The sequence below is a fragment of the Schistocerca nitens genome, chromosome 7 (genome assembly GCF_023898315.1).
Source record: "Schistocerca nitens isolate TAMUIC-IGC-003100 chromosome 7, iqSchNite1.1, whole genome shotgun sequence".
In the NCBI taxonomy this organism is placed as follows: domain Eukaryota; kingdom Metazoa; phylum Arthropoda; class Insecta; order Orthoptera; family Acrididae; genus Schistocerca; species Schistocerca nitens.
This window is the reverse complement of record NC_064620.1, coordinates 484,625,744-484,647,877: the sequence shown is the minus strand read 5'-3', so window position 1 is coordinate 484,647,877 and position 22,134 is coordinate 484,625,744. Positions and strand designations below refer to the sequence as shown.

Here is a 22,134-nt window from a genome sequence, read left to right as displayed (position 1 = left end):
TGATCTGAGTTGTTTCGCAACCCCTAAGATATCTACTTTTATGTCACTCATGCTAACAGCTGTTCTGGTTTCGAATTCTGGAATATTTACTTCATCTTCTTTTGTGAAGGAATTACAGAAAACTATTTAGTAACTCTATTTTAATGGTAACATTTCCATCGCTATCGTGCAGTGACGGTACTGACTGTTTTTTGCCACTAGTGTACTTTACATACAACCAGAATCTCTCTGGGTTTTCTACCATATTTTGAGACAATGTTTCACTGTGGAAACTATTAAAAGCACCTCGCATTGACGTCCACACTAAATTTTGAGCTTCCGTAAAACTTAGCCAGTCTTGGGGATTTTGCGTTCTTCTGAATTTGGCATGCTTTTTTCGTTGCTTCTGCAACAGTGTTCTGACACGTTTTGTGTACCATGGTGGATCAGTCCCGTCTCTTATTAACTTATGCGGTATGAATCTATCTGTTGCTGTCGATACTGTATCTGCCAAAGACTTTGGCATGGTTATGGCTGTGATATTGTCATCTATGTGCACAATTTACAGAAACTGACAAACAACAGTAAATTACACAGAAGTATAAAAGAATGCGGAATTTTATGGTAAAGACTTCGGCATTGTTATGGTTGTGATATCGCCATCTGTGTGTACACATTTCCACGTGGCGAAACTTCTTGGTGTGTGAGTGGTGAATTATATATTGTGTGTACATATATTTTAAAGAATTGCATCATACAGTATTAGCTAATGCATGATCACATGCAGTCAGCACTGGAATGCAGTGGCACAGATTTTTCAACGACACCACCACCCAAGGAACTTTCATCACTTGGGAAAACAAAAAGTGAAAGCTAATGTAAAATGTATCTTAATGTGAGCCAGCCATCTGAAGATGAATCTTTCGGTTCTAAACCAGTAATGGTGCTATTTAAATTAATAAATGGCACTGTAAAAAGTGACTGGTTGCTGTTGTCTTCTCTGTAAGAGTCAACACATCATTCTACTTCTTCAGAACAGTGGGAGTTTTAGCACTGAAAGGTTAATCATGCAACAAACTTCAACACAACAAAAACTTTTCTTGCCAGAATTAGAGGAATTTTTCCAGTATCTAAAATGAAAAAAGAAAAAGGAATGTGCTTTAATGCAACACACAGAAACCACCTTTCTTTTGCTGATGACATTGTACTGTTTGCCTCAAGTGCATATAAAACTCAACAACTGACAGCAGAAGTAAATAGTGGAAGTTTGCAAGTAAGCCTGAAAATTAATTACAGTAAGACTACAAAAACAAAATATTAACACATTAAAAATAAAGTTGTACAAATTAACAATAATATGACTGAGCAAACTGACGTATTTAACATAATTGAAAACAATAACTGGATGGACAGAGGAAAAAATTTAAAAAACTATTTAAGAAACAGAAGAGTAAACTTTTAAACTACGAGACCAAACTGCTGACCAGTACTTCCTTCAGGAGACAAATTTCTTATTACTGCTGATAGACACATATAAAGGTAAAGGAAATTACCTCAGATTTCAGAACCAACAGTTCCTTCTTCGAGGTGGAAGGACTGATAGTTTGGGGAGGATTAAAAAGGAAGAGCAGGATGCTCAGGCCCCAGGAAGGGTGGGACGTACCTGTTGTGATATAAACAGATACATAATAAGGGCATGGAATGCTTCTGACAAACAAAATTTTTCAGAACTAAGATTCTTATATATCTGAAATAGTTAGAATCAGTATGCATTACCATTTCCTACCTATGGCAGCCACTGACTTTTCATTGGGAAAAAACATTCAAAATTGGCACTGCTAAGCAGACAATTGAGAGAGCATATTGGAAATTAAAAGAGAGAGAGAGAGAGAGAGAGAGAGAGAGAGAGAGAGACTGATGTGGAAGGTTTAATCATGACAGTGAAGAAAACAAAATGGAAGTTGAAAAATTTGTGGTAAGCTCCTATGGGACCAAACTGCTGAGGTCATCAGTCCCTAGCCTTACACACTACTTAAACTAACTTATGCTAAGGACAACAGAAATACCCACGCCCAAGGGAGGACTTGAACCTCTGACGGGGGGCAGCCGTGTGAACTGTGGCAAGGCACCTCGGACCGTGCGGCTAAAATGGAAGTGGACAGGATATCTAGCCAAGTTAAAGGATGGTAAATGGACCTAAGAAGATCTTTGCTTGATTTCATGTGATAACAAAAGAGAGAAAACGAGCTAATGGAAGGTGGGCATATGACAGATGGCAATATGTCACATAACATGCAGTAGTGACATGGATGTGTGAAGCAGAAAATATTTTCGCATACGGAAGAAAAAGTTGGTGATTGAAATTTCGTTCTGCTTTCTGCTTTCACATCAGAAGCTTGTAAATCATGGAGTTTTCTGCAGCTGCTTACACCCAACAGTAGGTACTGCAGGCTACTACAGACAGGAAGGTAGGAAAGCACGAGCAAATGCACACACACAGTTTTTAGTGAATGCTCTCTGACAGCATCTGATCTGGACCCATATATAAAGTGTGGCCGAATTTTGTCTGAAGCAGTAACAGCACACAAGATAAAGTTTATTTCAGGACATAAAGCAACATAACCATATCCGCAAAATTGTTATAATTCAATGGTCTATTTAATTCACTATATAACATGCAAATACCTCAAGCCAACTGGGATAAAATTACAAAAACCACAACAAACTAGAAAATATGTTCCATGTGGTACTGTCAACATGACACATTCCTCAATTTGGCAGATGAGAGGAAAGGGTTAGAAGGTTAGAAGAAAAGGAATTATTCAGGGATCAGACAGGTAAGTTATTGAGGATCAGGGTACAAGGAGACACAGCATGAATAGGGCAAAATAAAAACTAACAATGCAATACCAGTGACATTCAAAATGTGAAATCGCTGAACAGGAGGCAAAAATTTGGGCCCTTGAGGCTGAATTAGAGAATGTGAATTTGGAATTATGTAGACTTAGAGAGGAAAAAGAGATGGGATGCCTGAGAAAAGCTAGCAAGCAAAGGGCAAAAAAGGGAGATTTTTTTTAAAAAAAACTTCCAAAATTCAGTTAGTAAGTCAGTTTGGCTTGCTATCTGAAGTAGTGGAGGAAGGGCCACATCCAGATGTAGTTGAATAAGAGTGAAGCAGAATATTAGCTGAAAGAAGAAAAAAAAAAAAAAAAGACAGATCAGGGTCAAATCAGAACAGGAAGACAAGAATTCTGCTTCTAGGTAGCAATTCTGGGAGGGGTGTAGGCCAGCAGCTTAAGGAGAAATTAGGTGCCCAGTACCAGGTCACAAGTTTTGTGAAACCAAGAGCTAGTCTTAGCCAGGTGACAGAAAACTTCAGTCAGCTATGCAGGGACTTTGAGAAGGAAGATTAGGTAGTAAGGGGGAGTAAGAAACAGCCTGGCTATATGAATCCAAGACTTAGTATTAGGAGTGACCTGGATAAAATAGGAGCAGAAACTGGCCGCACAAATGTGGGGTTTGTGGAGGTCTCTCAGCACCATGATTGGCCCTGGGTAAACACTGCTGTAAGGCATGTTAACATTGAGCTGAGCAGGGTGCTCCAGACACCAGCAAAATCTCAAGGAGGTGTTGTTCCAGTTGATGCTATTGGTAGGTGGGGGAACACTACACATGGCCTGCACCTAAATAGGAAGGGGAAAGATACGTTAGCTTCTCTATTAGCAAATACTGTAATAGGGGCCACAGTCACACAATGGATGATCCCTGTGGTTAATGGGGTCACGCAGACAGATTTTTTAGGTTAAAACCAAAGTCCACACAGATAACAATCAAGAAAAATAGAATAAAAGAAGCTTCACATACAAAAAATTGGGATAAAGCTAAGGATAGTATCAACTTACTTCATCAAAATATCAGGGGAGTAAAAAATAGAGTAGAGGAGCAGTTAGTACGTCTAGATGATCTCAAAAATAAGAATGAGATTGATATACTCCATCTGACTGAACACCATGTAACTGTGGGGATGGAAAGTCTCAGTATAAATGGCTATACTGTAGCTACTGACTCTTGCAGATCCAGCACAGATAAAGGAAGAGTTGCCATTTACACAAAACAAGTGTATAAATACAGAACTGTAGAAGTAACAAATTTTGTGCCGATCAGCACTTTGAAGTTTGTGCATGAGAACAACAGATAGATAATGTAGTGTTGATATTAGCAACAGTGTATTGGTCCCCATTGGGGATTGGGAGCTATTCATAAAAAAAAGTTTGACTACTTATTATGCTGTCTGTCAGAAAAAAAGGAGAAGTTATTAATCTGTGGTGATTTCAATGTAAACTTTCTAAGCCATTCTATAGGAAAAGTAAAATAGAAATGTTATTAATAACATATAACATAGAATCAGTCATCAATTTCCCATCATATATAGCTCAAGACAGTAGCACTCTAATCTTGTTGTGCTCTTCAGTCCAGAGACTGGTTTGATGCAGCTCTCCATGCTACTCTATCCTGTGCAAGCTGCTCAATCTCCCAGTACCTACTGTAACCTACATCCTTCTGAATCTGCTTAGTGTATTCATCTCTTGGTCTCCCTCTACGATTTTTACCCTCCACGCTGCCCTCCAATGCTAAATTTGTGATCCCTTGATGCCTCAAAACATGTCCTACCAACCGATCCCTTCTTCTAGTCAAGTTGTGCCACAAACTTCTCTTCTCCCCAATCCTATTCAATACCTCCTCATTAGTTACGTGATCTACCCACCTTGTCTTCAGCATTCTTCTGTAGCACCACATTTCAAAAGCTTCTATTCTCTTCTTGTCCAAACTATTTATCGCCCATGTTTCACTTCCATACAAGCCTACACTCCATACAAATACTTCCGGAAATGACTTCCCAACACTTAAATCTATACTCGATGTTAAGAAAGTTCTCTTCTTCAGGAACGCTTTCCTTGCCATTGCCAGTCTACATTTTATATCCTCTCTATTTCGACCATCACCAGTTATTTTGCTCCCCAAATAGCAAAACTCATTAACTATTTTAAGTGTCTCATTTCCTAATCTAATTCCCTCAGCATGAGCCGACATAATTGAACTACATTCCATTATCCTCATTTTGCTTTTGTTGATGTTCATCTTATATCCTCCTTTCCAGACACTCTCCATTCCCTTCAACTGCTCTTCCAGGTCCTTTGCTGTCTCTGACAGAATAACAATGTCATCGGCAAACCTCAACGTTTTTATTTCTTCTCCATGGATTTTAATTCTTACTCCGAATTTTTCTTTTGTTTCCTTTACTGCTTGCTCAATATACAGATTGAATAACATTGGGGATAGGCTACAACCCTGTCTCACTCCCTTCCCAACCACTGCTTCCCTTTCATGCCCCTCAACTCTTTATTATAACTGCCATCTGGTTTCTGTACAAATTGTAAATACCTTTCACTCCCTGTATTTTACCCCTACCACCTTCAGAATTTGAAAGAGAGTATTCCAGTTAACATTGTCAAAAGCTTTCTCTAAGTCTACAAATGCTAGAAACGTAGGTTTGCCTTTTCTTAATCTTTCTTCTAAGATAAGTCGTAAGGTTAGTATTGCCTCACGTGTTCCAACATTTCTACGGAATCCAAACTGATCTTCCCCGAGGTCCGCTTCTACCAGTTTTTCCATTCGTCTGTAAATAATTCGCGTTAGTATTTTGCAGCTGTGACTTATTAAACTGATAGTTCGGTAATTTTCACATCTGTCAACACCTGCTTTCTTTGGGATTGGAATTATTATATTCTTCTTGAAGTCTGAGGGTATTTCGCCTGTCTCATACATCTTGCTCACCAGATGGTAGAGTTTTGTCATGACTAGCTCTCCCAAGGCTGTCAGTAGTTCCAATGGAATGTTGTCTACTCCCGGGGCCTTGTTTCGACTCAGGTCTTTCAGTGCTCTGTCAAACTCTTCACGCAGTATCTTATCTCCCTTTTCGTCTTCATCTACATCCTCTTCCATTTCCATAATATTGTCCTCAAGAACATCGTCCCTGTATAGACCCACTATATACTCCTTCCACCTTTTTGCTTTCCCTTCTTTGCTTAGAACTGGGTTGCCATCTGAGCTCTTGATATTCATACAAGTGGTTCTCTTCTCTCCAAAGGTCTCTTTAATTTTCCTGTAGGCAGTATCTATCTTACACCTAGTGAGACAGGCCTCTACACCCTTACATTTGTCCTCTAGACATCCCTGCTTAGCCATTTTGCACTTCCTGTCGATCTCATTTTTGAGACGTTTGTATTCCTTTTTGCCTGCTTCATTTACTGCATTTCTGTATTTTCTCCCTTCATCAATTAAATTCAGTATTTCTTCTGTTACCCAAGTATTTCTACTAGCCCTCATCTTTTTTACATAATTGATCCTCTGCTGCCTTCACTATTTCATCCCTCAAAGCTACCCATTCTTCTTCTACTGTATTTCTTTCCCCGATTCTTGTCAATCATTCCCTAATGCTCTCCCTGAAACTCTCTACAACCTCTGGTTCTGTCAGTTTATGCAGGTCCTATCTCCTTAAGTTCCCACCTTTTTGCAGTTTCTTCAATTTTAATCTACAGTTCATAACCAATAGATTGTGGTCAGAGTCCACATCTGCGCCCTGGAAATGTCTTACAATTTAAAACCTGGTTCCTGAATCTCTATCTTACCATTATACAAACTATCTGAAACCTTCCAGTATCTCCAGGTCTCTTCCATGTACACAACCTTCTTTCATGATTCTTGAACCAAGTGTTAACTATGATTAAGTTATGCTCTGCGCAAAATTACTCTTTTATTTCTTACCCCCGTTCCACATTCACCTACTGTTTCCTTCTCTTCCTTTTCCTACTATTGAATTCCAGTCACCCATGACTATTAAATATTCGTCTCCCTTCACTATCTGAATAATTTCTTTTATTTCATCATACATTCCATCAACCTCTTCGTCATCTGTGGAGCTAGTTGGCATATAAACTTGTACTACTGTGGTAGGCATGGGGTTTGTGTCTATCTTGGCCACAATAATGTGTTCACTATGCTGTTTGTAGTAGCTTACCCACACCCCTGTTTTTTTTATTTATTATTAAACGTACTCCTGCATTACCCCAATTTGATTTTGTATTTATAACTCCGTATTCACCTGACCACAAGTCTTGTTCCTCCTGCCACCGAACTTCACTAATTCCCACTGTATGTAACATTAACCTATCCATTTCCCTTTTTAAATTTTTTAACCTACCTGCCTGATTAAGGGATGACATTTCATGCTCCAATCCGCAGAATGTCAGTTTTCTTTCTCCTGGTAACGACGTCCTCCTGAGTAGTCCCCGCCTGGAGATCCAAATGGGGGACTATTTTACCCCCGGAATATTTTACCCACGAGTACGCCATCATCATTTAACCATACCATAAACCTGCATGCCCTCGGGAAAAATTACAGCTGTATTTTCCCCTTGCTTTCAGCCGTTCTCAGTACCAGCACAGCAAGGCCATTTTGGTTAGTGTTACAAGGCCATATCAATCAATCATCCAGACTGTTGCCCCTGCAACTATTTAAAAGGCTGCTGCCCCTCTTCAGGAACCACACGTTTGTCTGGCCCCTCAACAGATACCCCTCCGTTGTGGTTGCACGCACGGTATGGCTATCTGTGTCGCTGAGGCATGCAAGCCTCCCCACTAACGGCATTGTCCATGGTTCATGGGGGGAGGGTGGGGGGGGGGGGGGGAGAGCACTCTAATAGATAAACAGATTATCCAGCACTCTAATAGATAATGCATTTGTACAGGAAGGAATGTAAAACTAACAAATGCTTTCCCTGTGATAAATGGATTATCAGACCATGATGAACAACTGATTAGCTTACAAAACTTAGCAGAGTGTACAGTTCAGAAACCATTAAGTAAAAGTGTAAGGCTGTTTAACCTGGATCCATACAGCACTTCAGAGAAAGTTTTAGAAACTTTCTTGACAAATTTATATCCCTTTCTGAACATTGCTGTCAAAAAAAGCTAGATGCTAAATGTAATACCAAACAGTTTTCAAAGAAACCTTGGATTACTACTGGTATTAAAGTGTCTTCAGAAAGAAAAAGAAAACTGAGACAGCAAAAATAAGTAAAGACCCAGAACTAATTTTATGCTATAAAATTATTGTAACATACTGGGAAAAGTTGTCAGAAAACTCAAGAAATATGTATCTTAGAGATGAAATTAACAACTTGAGCAATAAAATAAATTCAATATGGAATGCTGTTAGAAAGGAGACAGGAAAAGTAACCACTGGGGTAGGTAGTATTACTATTAAAAGAGAATGAGACCATCTTAGCCAACAGTACACAATTAGCTAACATATTTAACAACCATTTCTTAAGTGTAGGTGAAAAAATTGGTGAGAGTAGTTCAAAACAACAAGCCAAGCAGTGCACGGAAGAGTCAGTCAGTTTCAAGAAATCTTAGTCTGATTAATTTTCACCTAACAACCTCTTGTAAAATAAGGAAAATCATTAAATCTTTGAAAAATAAATGCTCTGTTTGAGTAGATGACATCTCAAACAAGGTATTAAAACAATGTGGAGCAGTTACAGCTGATGTTTTGAGTCACATTTAATGCATCACTAACTCATGGTATTTTCCCAGATAGGTTAAAATATGTCATTGTCAAGCCTCTCTACAAAAGATGGGACACCACAGATGTCAATAATTACTGGCCAGTATCCTTACTTACAGCATTTTCAAAATCTGTCAAGAAAGTAATGTACTCGAGAGTGGTTAGCTATCTCAACAGTAATGGGATACATAGTAAATCACAGTTCGGATTTCAAAAATGCTGTTCCACTGAGACAGCAATATACAATTTCATTGCCCACATAATAGTGTCTTTAAATAGCAAAATGTCATCAACAGAAATTTTCTGTGACTTATCCACAGCATTTGATTGTGTAAACCATGACAGTATGTTACAGAAATTACATTCTATGGTATAAATGGAACAGCATATGAGTGGTTTAAGTCATATCTACAGAACAGGAAGCAAAAAGTTTCCCACTTCAGCTAACTTCGATCATGGGTCCCCTTCTGTTCTTGATATAGGTTAATGACCTCCCTTCTTATCTGAAATAAGGAGCTAAACTGACACTGTTTGCTGATGATACAAGCATAATTATTAATCCAGTAAAAGAAGCTCCAATATAAAATGATACAAATAATGCCTCTGGAAGAGACACCAATTGGTTTTCTGAGAAAACACAGTACATCCAATTTTCTGAGGCAAGGAGTACAGTTCCTTCGATAAATATATCAACAGCAATCAGTAGCCAAGGTAGAGCATACTAAATATTTGGGTGTACTTAAAGATGAGAATCTTAGTTGGAAAATTCGTATTTTGGATCTCCTAAAGCGACTAGGTTCAGCAACTTTTGCAATCAGAATAACTGCCAATTTTGAGGATACAGAAATTAGGAAGCTGACATACTTTGCATACTTTCAGTCCCTGATGTAATACGCAATAATATTTTGGGGTAACTCACCACTTAGGCAAAAAGTATTCACTGCTCAAAGGAAGGTGGTTAGAATAATGAGTGGAGCTCATAGACGCACATCTTGTAGGCATCTGTTTAAAAGGTTAGGAATTCTTAGAACAGCCTCACAGTACGTTTATATAGTAATGAAATTTGTTCTCAATGACATGGACCACTTTAAGAACAACAGTGACATTTGTGATTATAATACCAGAAGAAAGAAATACTTACACTACCCTCTACTTAACCTATCTTTGGCACAGAAAGGGACAAACTATACTGCTGCCAAACTTTTCGATAAATTACCAGATGAAATAAAATGTCTGGCAGACAGCAGTAATAGTTTCAAAAATAAATTGAAATGGTATCTCCTTGATGACTCCTTCTACACCACAGATAAATTCTTGAATAAGAATAAATAAGTCTAAAGGTATAATATATGCATTTTGTGGCATTTAAAGGAATGGGGTAGGTAATAATTTTAAGCTAAAAAAGAAAAGAACCAAACTTGATTCATGTGTGCATTTCTTATGCACTTGACACATTCCCCATTTTAATGGTTACCATGAGGTTGATCAATGCAACAAGTAACTAACTATCTAGGAAGTTAGAAAAAGGGGTAGAGAGGGAAGCTGACAAGTCTGAGATTAGGGAATGTGGGACTGTAATGAGAAATGCAGGGGTGACAAGCATAAACTGTGAAACGTTAAAAGAAGATATACATAAAAAACGGAAAATAAAAGGAGGAGGAAAATGGCAGACATGACATGATAGAAGAAACAGTTTGGGAATCACGTCAGGTGCAAAAAGAGAATAAAAAGAAAAAGACAACAGATCATGTGGGTGACATCAGAAATGCACACTAAAGAAAAAGTTCCCACTTACATAGTCTTAAGGTAGGGGGCACTGGGAAGAAGAGCCTAAATTGTTCCAATGGTGAAGCAGGCTTTTATATTCAAAAGCATATTCAGTGATGGACAGACTGCAACAATAAACTGAATAATGGACACAAATTAGCAGGTTCATGAAACGGGTCACCTTACTACTCTTTCCTTTTTAGGGAATGCTTGTCCTAACAGTTTTTGGACTGGGGCAGGCAGTGATTAAGAAAAGAGAATTGTGTAAGCAGAATATGAAAATGTGGCTAAGAAACAGGTTGAGGAGTGTTACGGGAAGACCAAGATATCACAGAGGATGCTAAAATGTTGGTTAATGAAGTATAGTGGATAAGTGAATGTCTTCAACAAATCATAGCCCTCACAAGTGGCTTGAACATTTCAGAACAGAATAGTAACCAGTATTTGAGGAATTATGTTTGTTTTGTCTAAGATGATAAATCTGAGACACCTATGATGATATAAAGAACATGCTTGCGAGTTTGCTGAAGAGGTATGCAGTAGCCACCAAAAAGATCGCGGGAGGCGCACATCGGCACGGCGCGTCACGGAGGTAGTTGCCGCAAATAGAGTCCCATCCACCAGAGGGCACGCGAGAATTCGGCCGCGACCTCTGCCAGCGGAACAACAACAACAACAACAACAACAACAACAACAACTTGGGCAGTGCCCAGTCAGTTCACATCAGGCATGCCTATGGGACACTTCTCAGTCTACTCTGAAGTGCGACGGAAAACGTGAACCGTGTTACTACCCAATTGGCGACGAGTAGGGTCGTTCTTTCGCGTGTTGCGTCGTTGTTCCGGTTTCGCGGCTTATCCACGGCGTGGAGGATTTAGTGCGGGTTTTGGTTGAGCAGCAGACGGAGCTCATGGCCACCATGAAACAAGTGCTTCCGGCGTTACTCTCCACGCCGTCTGCTCCGGCGCCGTTTCCTCCTCCCTTTCCCCCGTATGACGAGACGGCGGAGGATTGGGACGCGTACGAACATCGCCTTCAGCAACATTTCCAGGCGTTTCATGTTGCCGATGCAGAGGTATGTCGTGCTCTTTTCTTGTCTTGGATATCTCCCTCGCTGTATCAAGTTTTGCAGCAGCTAGCGCCGTTGCAGGAACCCTCTTCCTTGTCTTTTGACGCATTGTGTTCCTTACTGTCTTCATATTATCGCCGCCGCACGCATGTTGTGGCAGCTAGGGTTGAGTTCTATCAATGCAAGAAACAGCCCTTATCAGTCTTACCGGGCGTGGGCCGCTACCCTGCACGGTCTTAGTCGCAAGTGTCATTTTGTCACGGAGCAGTCGTGCGAGTCATATGCCCACGTTATGGTGCGTGACGTCATTGTTCGTTCGGCCCCTGATAGGGAGGTCCGGCAACGGGCCCTGCAGTTAGAAGACCCTTCCCTCGAGGAAGTCCTGTCCATTGCTCAATCGTATGAAGTCTCTCACGCCGCCGGTCAACAGTTGGAAGCGTGGTGCAATGTCGCGGTGGTTCAGGACGGCGCGGCCGCCTCCACTGCGTCCGGGGTGGACGACGTGCGAGCGGTACAATCCGGCCGTTACGGCCGCTCCCGCACGGCACGTAAACAGAGTTCCGGCCGCGGGCCCCTGTTACCGTCCTGTGCGTCGTGCTATATCCATCACGATCGGTCAGAGTGCCCCCAGCGTTGGGCCATTTGTCGCAAATGTAATAAAAAAGGACACATTGCCAAAGTTTGCCGCTCAGCCTCAAAAGAATCGGAGGAAGCAGGTACAGAGGACATGGACGTTGACATTCAGGAAGTTTCATCGGGCCAGGCTCCCGACGCATCGGCACGCAAACTCTTTATCGAGGTGTCGGTCCGGTCGCGCCGATTACAACTACAAGTAGATACGGGCGTGGCGGTTTCTTTGTTGAATGCACAAACTTACTCCGACCTTGGGTCGCCCCATTGGCGCCTGTTTACCGGCGTCTACGCGGTTATGGTAAACAGTTCATTCCCCTACTGGGTCAATTCACTACCGACGTGACTTACAAATCAATTACTCGGCCTATTACTTTTATTGTTGTCAGTGATGCGAGCTCCGCTAAACTTTTTGGCTTGGATGCCTTTCAAGCTTTCGGGTTTTCTATCACTGACACCATACAGTTGGTCTCCGAAGACGTTCTCTATCAATCATTAGAATCTTTGATCTCTGACTTTCCGGATATCTTTGAGGAGGGCCTGGGGCATGTTTCCGACTTTGAAGCTCACTTAACGTTGAAGGCCTCGGCTCGCCCGCATTTTCTACGCGCGAGGCAGATCCCCTTGGCTCTTCGCCCTCAGGTAAAAGAAGAGCTAGACCGGCTGACAGCCCTAGGGGTCGTTCTTCCCATTTCTTCTAGTGAGTAGGCTTCACCCCTCATTATTGTCAGGAAACCCTCGGGAAAATTACGTCTTTGTGGCGATTTCAAGGCCACCATTAATTCCCAATTGGTGGTGGACACCTATCCTTTGCCTCGTGCTGATGAAGTGTTCTCTGCCGTAGCGGGAGGCCAATATTTTTCAAAAATCGATCTTTTGGAGGCTTATCATCAGATACCTCTTGATGATGACTCCAAACGGCTGGCGGTTGTCAACACCCCGTTTGGCCTTTACCAATACCAGTGGTTGGCCTTCGGAATATTCAGTGCCCCGGCGATATTCCAGCGTTATCTTGAGCATGTCACGTCGACAATCCCTCATTGTATTAATTAAATGGACAACATAATTGTCACGGGCCGCAGCACAAAGGAACACTTGCACAACCTTCGCACCCTCTTTCTCAAATTCAGCTCCGTGGGCTTGCGTTGCAACCTGCGTAAGTCCTACTTCTTCCAACCGTCCATTGAGTATGTGGGCTACACAATCTCTCGGCACGGCGTCCAGCCGCTAGGAAGTTTGGTCCAAGGTATCGTTGACCTTCCACGGCCCGCTTCGCTGAAGGAGTTACAAGCTTTTTTAGGCAAGATTGCCTATTACCACCGGTTCATTCCCAGGGCTTCCACCATCGCCCGCCCCCTGTACTGCCTTCTGCGCAAGGGTGTTCCTTTTGATTGGTCGCCTGCATGCGAGCGAGCGTTCACCTCGTTGAAAGGCCTCCTCACGTCAGCGCCGTGTTTGGCTACTTTTGACCCCCATAAGCTGCTGGTCCTGGCTACAGATGCTTCGCAGTATGGGGTAGGGGCGGTCCTGGCCCATCGCAACTCAGATGGTTCCGAGCAACCACTGGCGTTTGCGTCTAAAACTCTTAGTCCCGCACAGGCCCATTACACCCAGGTGGAGAAAGAGGCTTTGGCCATTGTCTACGCTGTTACCAAGTTTCACCCTTTCTTGTATGGCACGACGTTTCAGTTAATCACTGACCATAAGCCATTAATATCGTTATTTGGCCCCGCCTCTCAGATTCCGGATAGGGCGGCCCACAGACTACAGCGCTGGGCCTTGTTCCTCTCTAAGTTCCATTATGACATTCATTTTCACCCTACCGGACAGCATGCCAACGCAGACGCTCTTTCCCGTCTTCCGGTGGGCCTGGATCCTAAGTTCGATCGAGAGGAGATTATGTGCTTTCATTTGGATGTGGCGTCCCGCGAAGCGGTTGATGAATTCCCGATCACTAGGTCTAGAGTCGCCAGGGAAACGGCAGCTGACCCGGTTCTCCGGCAAGTGGTTCGTCTCATTCAGCAGGGGTGGTCATCCCGACCTCCAGGCCGGGCCTCAGACCCTCTTCGTAATTATTTTGTTCTACGAGACCGCCTCTCGGTCTTGGAAGGAGTTCTCCTTCTGGCTACCGATGATACAGATCCTCGCGTGGTTGTTCCTGCAAGTTTGCGAAGGGAAGTCCTCACGTTATTACATGAGGGGCACTGGGGTGTTTCCTGTACTAAAACCTTGGCTCGCAGACATGTGTACTGGCCCGGTATTGACAGAGAAATTGAGCACTTGGTGCCCGCCTGTTCCCAGTGTACCAACAGGCATCTCCCAGGTCAGCGTTCTCTTCATGGCCGCCTGCAACCCAGGCATGGGAACGTGTTCACATCGATTTTGCGGGCCCATTTCTCAATGGCTTTTGGCTCACTGTCATTGATGCTTATTCCCGATTTCCATATGTGGTTCGCTGCTCCTCAACCACTTCAGAGGTTGTAATCCAGGCACTAACAAAAATTGTTTCTGTGGAAGGTCTGCCAGTCACCCTGGTCTCGGACAATGGACCTCAGTTTATGTCGCAGACCTTCCAGGATTTTTCTAGGCGCTTCGGTATTCGGCATATTTGCTCTCCCCCCCTTTCATCCCCAATCAAATGGGGAAGCCGAGCGCATGGTGCACACATTTAAGACACAGATGAAAAAGTATGTGCACGAATTTCCTGCGGAGGAGGTGTTGACGTTTTTCCTGACGGCATACCAGACCACACCTATGGGAGAACGCAGCCCCGCAGAGCTCCTCCACGGGCGCCAACCTAGGACTCTGCTGCACCTCCTTCGGCCCGGTCCTCGCCAGTCTTCGCAAAACGGAGTACCCGGCTTTCCACCGGGTATGTCGGTCTGGGCACGTGGGTTTGGTCGCAATCCACGTTGGATACCGGCGGTGGTCCTGCGCCGAAATGGCCGCCGGCTCTATACCTTGCAGACGGGGACCGGGAGGTACGTTGTCACCAAAATCAGCTTCGTCCACGTTTGGGCCCCCACCCTCCGACCCCTCGGGCACCGGCTTCCCCATTGCCGGCAACTGTGTTGGTTTCTCAGGGGATGCTACCACCCCTCCCCCCTCTGATTCCGCCGCACTGCGATGGCTCTCAGCCTTGGCAGCCTCCAGTCGCTCCAGCACCGGCATCGCCATTATAAGCAATGCCCCAGCGAGAGCCGGCCCCCCTCGCAGGCCCGGTTGCTCAGCAGGCTGGTTCACCTGTGGTCGTCCCTTCCCCATTGTCCCCGCCACTGCGTCTTGACCCTCCCGGGGTGGACCAGGATCCAGAGTGTGATGGCCTGTCTCCCGTTCTGTCCCGGGTTCCGGTGGTGGGACGACGGGGGCCTCTTCATGTGGGTCACTTCCAGCCGTATTTGAAGGTTCCGGCTCGAGGGTTGGCGGATCCCCTCGACTCCAGCCTTCCGATGGACGTGGAGGTCGTCACTCCTGCACGCCGCTCCACCTTCCGACGACGCAGTGGATCACAGTGGCTTCACCCCCCGAAGGAGGAGGAGTGCAGTAGCCACCAGAAAGATCGCGGGAGGCGCACATTGGCACGGCCTGTCACGGACGGTAGTTACCGCAAATAGAGTCCCATCCACCAGAGGGCACGCGAGAATTCGGCCGCGACATCTGCCAGCGGAACAACAACAACAACTCAGGCAGCACGGGTCGTGCCCAGTCAGTTCACATCGGGCATGCCTATGGGACAGTTCTCGGTCTACTCTGAAGTGCGACGGAAAACGTGAACCGTGTTACTAAAAGGTAATTATGGGAACTGGTTGCAGAGGTGATTCTGGCAGTGTATTTTCTAGTAAGTCAAAGTGCAAACAGATAAATTTATTGTTAGTTCTGAGGCTGTAAACAAGGGTAAATTCCTAATGTAAAGAATAACAAAAATTTAAGCACAATCCCTATGTTTACAACTTACAAAAAAGAAAAATATTTATAATTTAAACTAAAAGAAGGAAGCAAAAATGAAAATTACTGAGATGGAGCGAAAAAAAGTAATGTGAATTAAAACAGTGTGTGCTGAGACATTTGCTGCACAGATCTGCATTATACAAAGGCTCGAGACAATTTGTTAATGTGACACACAATTTCAATCTATGAAGTAGTTTCATTATAGCGTAACACTGCTGAAAGTAAGTTTCATTATGATAAACAAACATCTGCTTGGAATTTAATATCACCCCTTGCTTTTGTAGACGTTTCCTCCTTATACTTACATATTACTTAATTTTTACCTTCTGTTTTGTGTAGAGGTGAAGTTCCCATGCAGGCGGCATATTCCTTGGCATACCACACATGTAACTCCTCCCCAGCAGTGATATCCTAAAGTGAAAAAAACAAACATTAAAAATCACTATTTAGTTCTATTTAATATCTTGTGTAATTTTTAATAAATTAGACAACAGTCTCCTGTATGGCAATCACACTATTTTATTCCTAACCTTCGAATTTTATCAATGTCTAATTATATTGCAAGTAGCTTCGAACAATAATTTAAAAAAAAACAGTACTAAATGTGTGCTGTGTTGTGAAAGATGTCATTTGTGAATGCTGTCTTGCTCAAGATAAATATGTATTTTAGTTGTAATGGCATAATTCTTGTCAAAAAATGTGAGATATTTCCCTCTTGCTCATTTGCTTAGCATACATGGTTAAATGTTTAGATATGTACACAATCACAAATTATCCAAAATTACAACTCTTTGGTATTAATGAAATTACTGGATGATGTTAGTTAACAGTCCTCTAATGAGTTACATGTATGTTGTTCTTAGATGTCTCACAGAGATTAATTTTTGGACAACAGAAGAGTCTCACCGTTCCTATGCAGGTACATTTTTTTAAGAAGGTAGATTAAAGTTACCTCACTTGGCATGGAATGTATATTGAAAAGACAGATTAGATGCCATAGAAGGGGAGAGTGTTTATCAAGAATGAAACAGGTCTGTCTGTGAAGTTCTCTGAAGGCAAGTAACAGGTCTAGGTGAACTCAACATAACTATTGAATTTTTTTTACCAGTCAGTATGTAAGACATGGTAATAGGTATTCCTAGAGTAGAGAAAGAGTTGAAAACAAATAAGTTGTCAGGCCCAGATGAAACTCAAATTCAGTTTAACAGAGAGTACTTACTCTATGGTATTGACCCCTTACTTAGCTTCCATTTATCAAGAATCTATCACCCAGTGCACAATCTCACTGACTGGAAACAAGTTCAGGTGGCTTCTGAATACAGGAAGGGCAAAAGAGTGGACTGGAAAATTACAGACCAATATCCTTAACACTGTTTGCTGCAGAATTCTTTAACAAATTCTGAGTTTGAATGTAACAAATTTCCTTGTGACAGAAAAGCTTCTGTAAACAAATCAGCACAGATTTGGAAACTATCTGTCTTGCAAAACTCAGATTTCCCTTTTTCTCATATGACATTCTGTAAACTATGGATGAATGGCAACAGGCAGATTCCATACTGCTAGATGCCCACAAAGCATTTGACGTGGTGCCCTGCTGCAGTCTGTTAACAAAGGTCCAAGCATATATGTAACTGGTTCGAAGACTTCTTAAGTACTAGAAACCAGTAGCCTGTACAGTTTACACAGTCCAATTTGTTTTACAGTCCAGTGGAGCCACTCTCACTAATGATGATAATGATAAAATGATGAGGACAACACTAATACCCAGTCCCTGGACAGGGAAAAATCCCCAACCCGGCCAGGAATCGAACCCGGGACCCTGTGATCCAGAGGCAGCAATGCTAACCACAAGACCATGAGCTGCGGACTCTAGTTGTGATGAATGGCAGCTTGCTCTAAATGTAGAAAAATGTATGTTAATGCAGACTGAGTAGAAAAAAATATTTCCATAATGTTCTAATGCAGCATTAGTAGAGTGATTAAATATTTAGGCATAATGTTGCAAAGTGATATGAAATGCAACAAGCACGTAAGGACAGTAGGAGGGAAGGCAAATAGTTGACTTTGGTTTATTTGGGGAATTTATGAAAGTGAAGCACATATATAAAGGAGATCACATATAGAACACTAGTGCGATCCATTCTTGAGCACTGCTCAGGTGTTTGGGATCTCCACCAAGTCAGATTAAAGGGAGACATTAAAGCAATTCATAGGTGGGCTGTTAGATTTGTTACCTGTAAGTCCAATTAACACGCACGTATTATAGAGATGCTTTGTGAACTCAAATCAGAGTCCCTAGACTGAAGATGATGTTCTCTTCATGGAACACTATTGAGAAAAATTAGAGAACCGGTATTTGAAGCACACTGCAGAAAATTTTTATTGACTCCAACATACATTTCACATAAGGACCACAAAGATAAGAGCAATTAGGGCTTGTTGTTTTGCCCTCACTCTGTTTGTGAAAGGAATCAGAAAGGAAATGACTAGTAGTGGTACAAGGTACACTTCATCAGGCACCATGTGGTGGCTTGCAAAGTATGTAGATGTAGAGTTCAATGACTAATCAATGTCTTTGGACAAAAAATTGGTAGGTCAGATGGACAAATACCAGAAAAGGAATCAGTGAAGGTATTTATGCCATATTACTCAGGGGAACAATGACGTCTCTAAAACAATAATGGCAAACAAGGTTTTGTTCCTGTTTATTCCCTTATGCTGTATGTTTCTTAGCCACCCAGTCACCTAACCTGGCAACTTCTTCGCCCCCAAATGACCGATACTGAAGCTATTATTTTCTTGTTCAACTCCTACATTTCAATTTTTTTAATTCACTCAGTACAAAATTTAGTTATAAGCCATGCAGAGAGGAGAAAATTTATGCCTATGAGTTACCATTGCTGCATTTTGTTGACCTTAAATATGTTTTTTTCATGAATGCATTAATTTTCATGTTTTCAGTGTGGGTGGGAGGGATTTCCATTTGTTCTTTTATGGATGACGTTAAAGAAACTATAGTATACAGGCTGAAAGACCCCCTTTCCTAACTTCATGTAATTTATGAGCAAAGTTAGAAGTTTGATAACTTCCATTTTTAGAGAAAATACTCTAGGAAATTCAATTTGCTTATCACAGTGAATATGCCAACAAGAATACAGTAGAGCAGCTGGCAGACAATAATTACATTAGTGTCTCAATAGGGGATAGTTTCACTGTGGATGGGGTTGCTAATGAATTAGCAGATCATGAATTAGTAGGTATTGAGACAGACATCAAAGAGTACATTGATGTGCAAGAAATTTAGTCAAAAGCTAACGTTTACATAACTCATTAACGATCAGCAATGGCAGGTGGTGTACATATTATTAGTACTTTGCAAGTAACATCCTATAGCATGAGCTATGATGGCTGCATGAACAATATCTATGAACTTTTTGTAGTGGGGGAAGAAGACAGCACAGACATGTTGTGACTGTTACTGAATTCACATTGCTTGATTGACTCCATTCAGAAAAGTCAAGTAAATTATCAATTCTCTAAGCAGTAATGATGCACGTATGTGTTAATAATATTCTACAGAGTCAATGCTGTGAACGGTGTACAATACATACAAGACTGGTAAGTTGACTTATCCTAGCCCACTAATTTGAAAAATGTGCTGTTGTGGGTTGCTGACATTAAGATTGTACCAGTGAGTAACTTAAAGAAACACATTGTCATGGGGTTTGAAAAGAAATGGCTCATTTAGTGAACTGAATATGAAATTTTCACAGGAAATGTTGAAAGCAGAAACAGAAGATTTCAATAATATGCCATTCAATGGAAAATATGTGATTTTTCACAAAACAAATGGTAAACACTTCTATAGTGAATGCACTACTTCTAATTTTCATACAGAAGATAATTTTTTCTGTCAACTGCTGAGACCTACAACAAATTATCATTGATTAGGATTTAGACAGAGAAAATCACATAATAATGAGAAACTATTGAAGGAAAATGAAGCTACATAATATTTACAAATTTTTGTGATTTAAGAAATAGTAGGAAGCCTATTGTACATGGGGATGAGACTTATGTGCGCTTGCCACAAACTACATGCCACACTAGGAGTGATGTTAGTTAACATTTATGCCTGGGATAAAATTTTTGATTATCACAATGATATCAATTTTGAAAACTTTGAGAAAAAGATCAGACTTTCCCACTAAACTCGTTGTTAGTAAGTGATCATGACTCTTACCATAACATTAAAAAAAATAACCTCCCCCCCCCCCCCACACACACACACACATACACACACGAGGGATTCAATTTCATGAAGTTAAGAACAAATCATAACTGTACACTATTACTAACATCAATATGGAAACATACAAAACACTGAACACTGATTCTATCCTTGCAGAACACAGATGTTAAGTTTTAGATCACCATCTTACCGTGCAGATTAACATAATGAAACCAAAACTGTATCATGATGCTTTCAAATAATGATAGGATTAAAACTGTAGAAGAAAAGTTTCATACAACAGGTAAAGATTAATTCATTATTAATTAATAAGCCAACAATAGTCTTTAGAACAATAGGCTTGGAGGGAGATGAAGCTAGGAGACAGGTTAGGAATGCGAGATTGATTAGCAGGGGGGAGTTGTGTGCAGCACACCATGAAGTGGAGGAGTGAAATGGGAGTGAGAGACAGAACACAGGAGGAGAGGGAGTTGTGTGCAGCACACCATGAAGTGGAGGAGTGAAATGGGAGTGAGAGACAGAACACAGGAGGAGAGGGAGTTGTGTGCAGCACACCATGAAGTGGAGCAGTGAAATGGGAGTGAGAGACAGAACACAGGAGGAGAGGGAGACTGTGGAAGGGTAGTGTAAGGATATGTTAGTTGAATACAGCAGAAGGCACAAGGACAGCAGTGGAGCTGGGTGTGAGACATGAAGTAGCATATGTTGTGACCAGAATGACTGTGGGTTTGCAAGATATGTTGAAGGGACAGTTATGACCTACATAAATCAAGAAGCAATGTTCTGACATTAGATGGCCATTTCTGTCTTGGCCTCAGTCTGGTAGTAGCCATTCATTCAGGTGGATAGTTCATTAATGGTTATCCTGACATAAAAATCTGTGCAAAAGGTACAGCACGGCTAAAGTATCAAATGTCTGCTTTCATGAGTGGTTGTGTCTCATAAGGTAGGGCATGCCTGTGACAGGACTGGAATAGGATGGAAAGAAGAAAGGGAGATTAGTGTTAAATATCTGCAGACAACAAGGTCATTAGAGACAGCGCACAAGTTCTGATTAGGGAAGGTTGGACAAGGTGTGTGTTAGGGATGGGTCAGGATATTTTGTAGATACAGTGCGTAGTGGGGAACCACTTTGGAAGAGGTGCTAACAATTGTGAGTAGGATGGACCTCAATTACGTACATTATGAAAGACAGTTGAAGGATCTGATTCAGTTGTAATGTTACATATACTGCCCGAGAGACTGAAGTTCTGCCTGCATGTGCGATGTCAGACAAATATTTATAATTTTATATTTTGTACTTACTTTAGTTTTATTTCAATACAGTCATTTAAATCTGTTTCCTTTTTTGTTTTGTGTAGAGTTCATGAGCTCCTGACAATGTGATAGCATCTTTCTCAACTGATAAGAAGCTTAGCAATGTTGGCCACCACAAAGTAATTGCCAATTACCAGTGACCGAGAGAAAATGGGAGCTGCATTATCAAGGGCTTTATTGTGCTTTATTACAATAATAAAAACATGATATATAAAAGCTTTGGAATAATAGTACATAATTCAAATAATTCAACGAGTGAGCTCTTGCTCGTCTCTCAAAGGAAACAGTTAACAAATGTATAGTACTGCTGTATATTAATGTTGATAATGACTTTAGCTGTAATTAGAAGATAAATAAATGAAATTGTAGAGGAAATCAGACCATGGAAAACCCACGAGGGAAGGTACAGAAAAATTATTCAAAATGTAAAAAATTTGAAATTGTGGAATTTTATGTTATTCTGCAAAAAACTGGAAACTTATTTTGAAGTGAAAAAACTTGAAATTTGCAAAAATGAATAATTGGAGTTTCATCATTCAGCAA

At 41.6% G+C, this 22,134-nt stretch overlaps 1 protein-coding gene across 1 annotated transcript in view; it reads right to left on the bottom strand.

Annotated features, from left to right (window-relative positions):
* Positions 1-22,134, bottom strand: part of LOC126195700 (PR domain zinc finger protein 10-like) — a 91,836-nt gene that overhangs the window by 36,653 nt on the left and 33,049 nt on the right. The window contains exon 5 of the mRNA XM_049934328.1: positions 16,346-16,433. Coding sequence (XP_049790285.1) covers positions 16,346-16,433 — 88 coding nt within the window. The remainder of the gene's footprint in view (positions 1-16,345; positions 16,434-22,134) is intronic.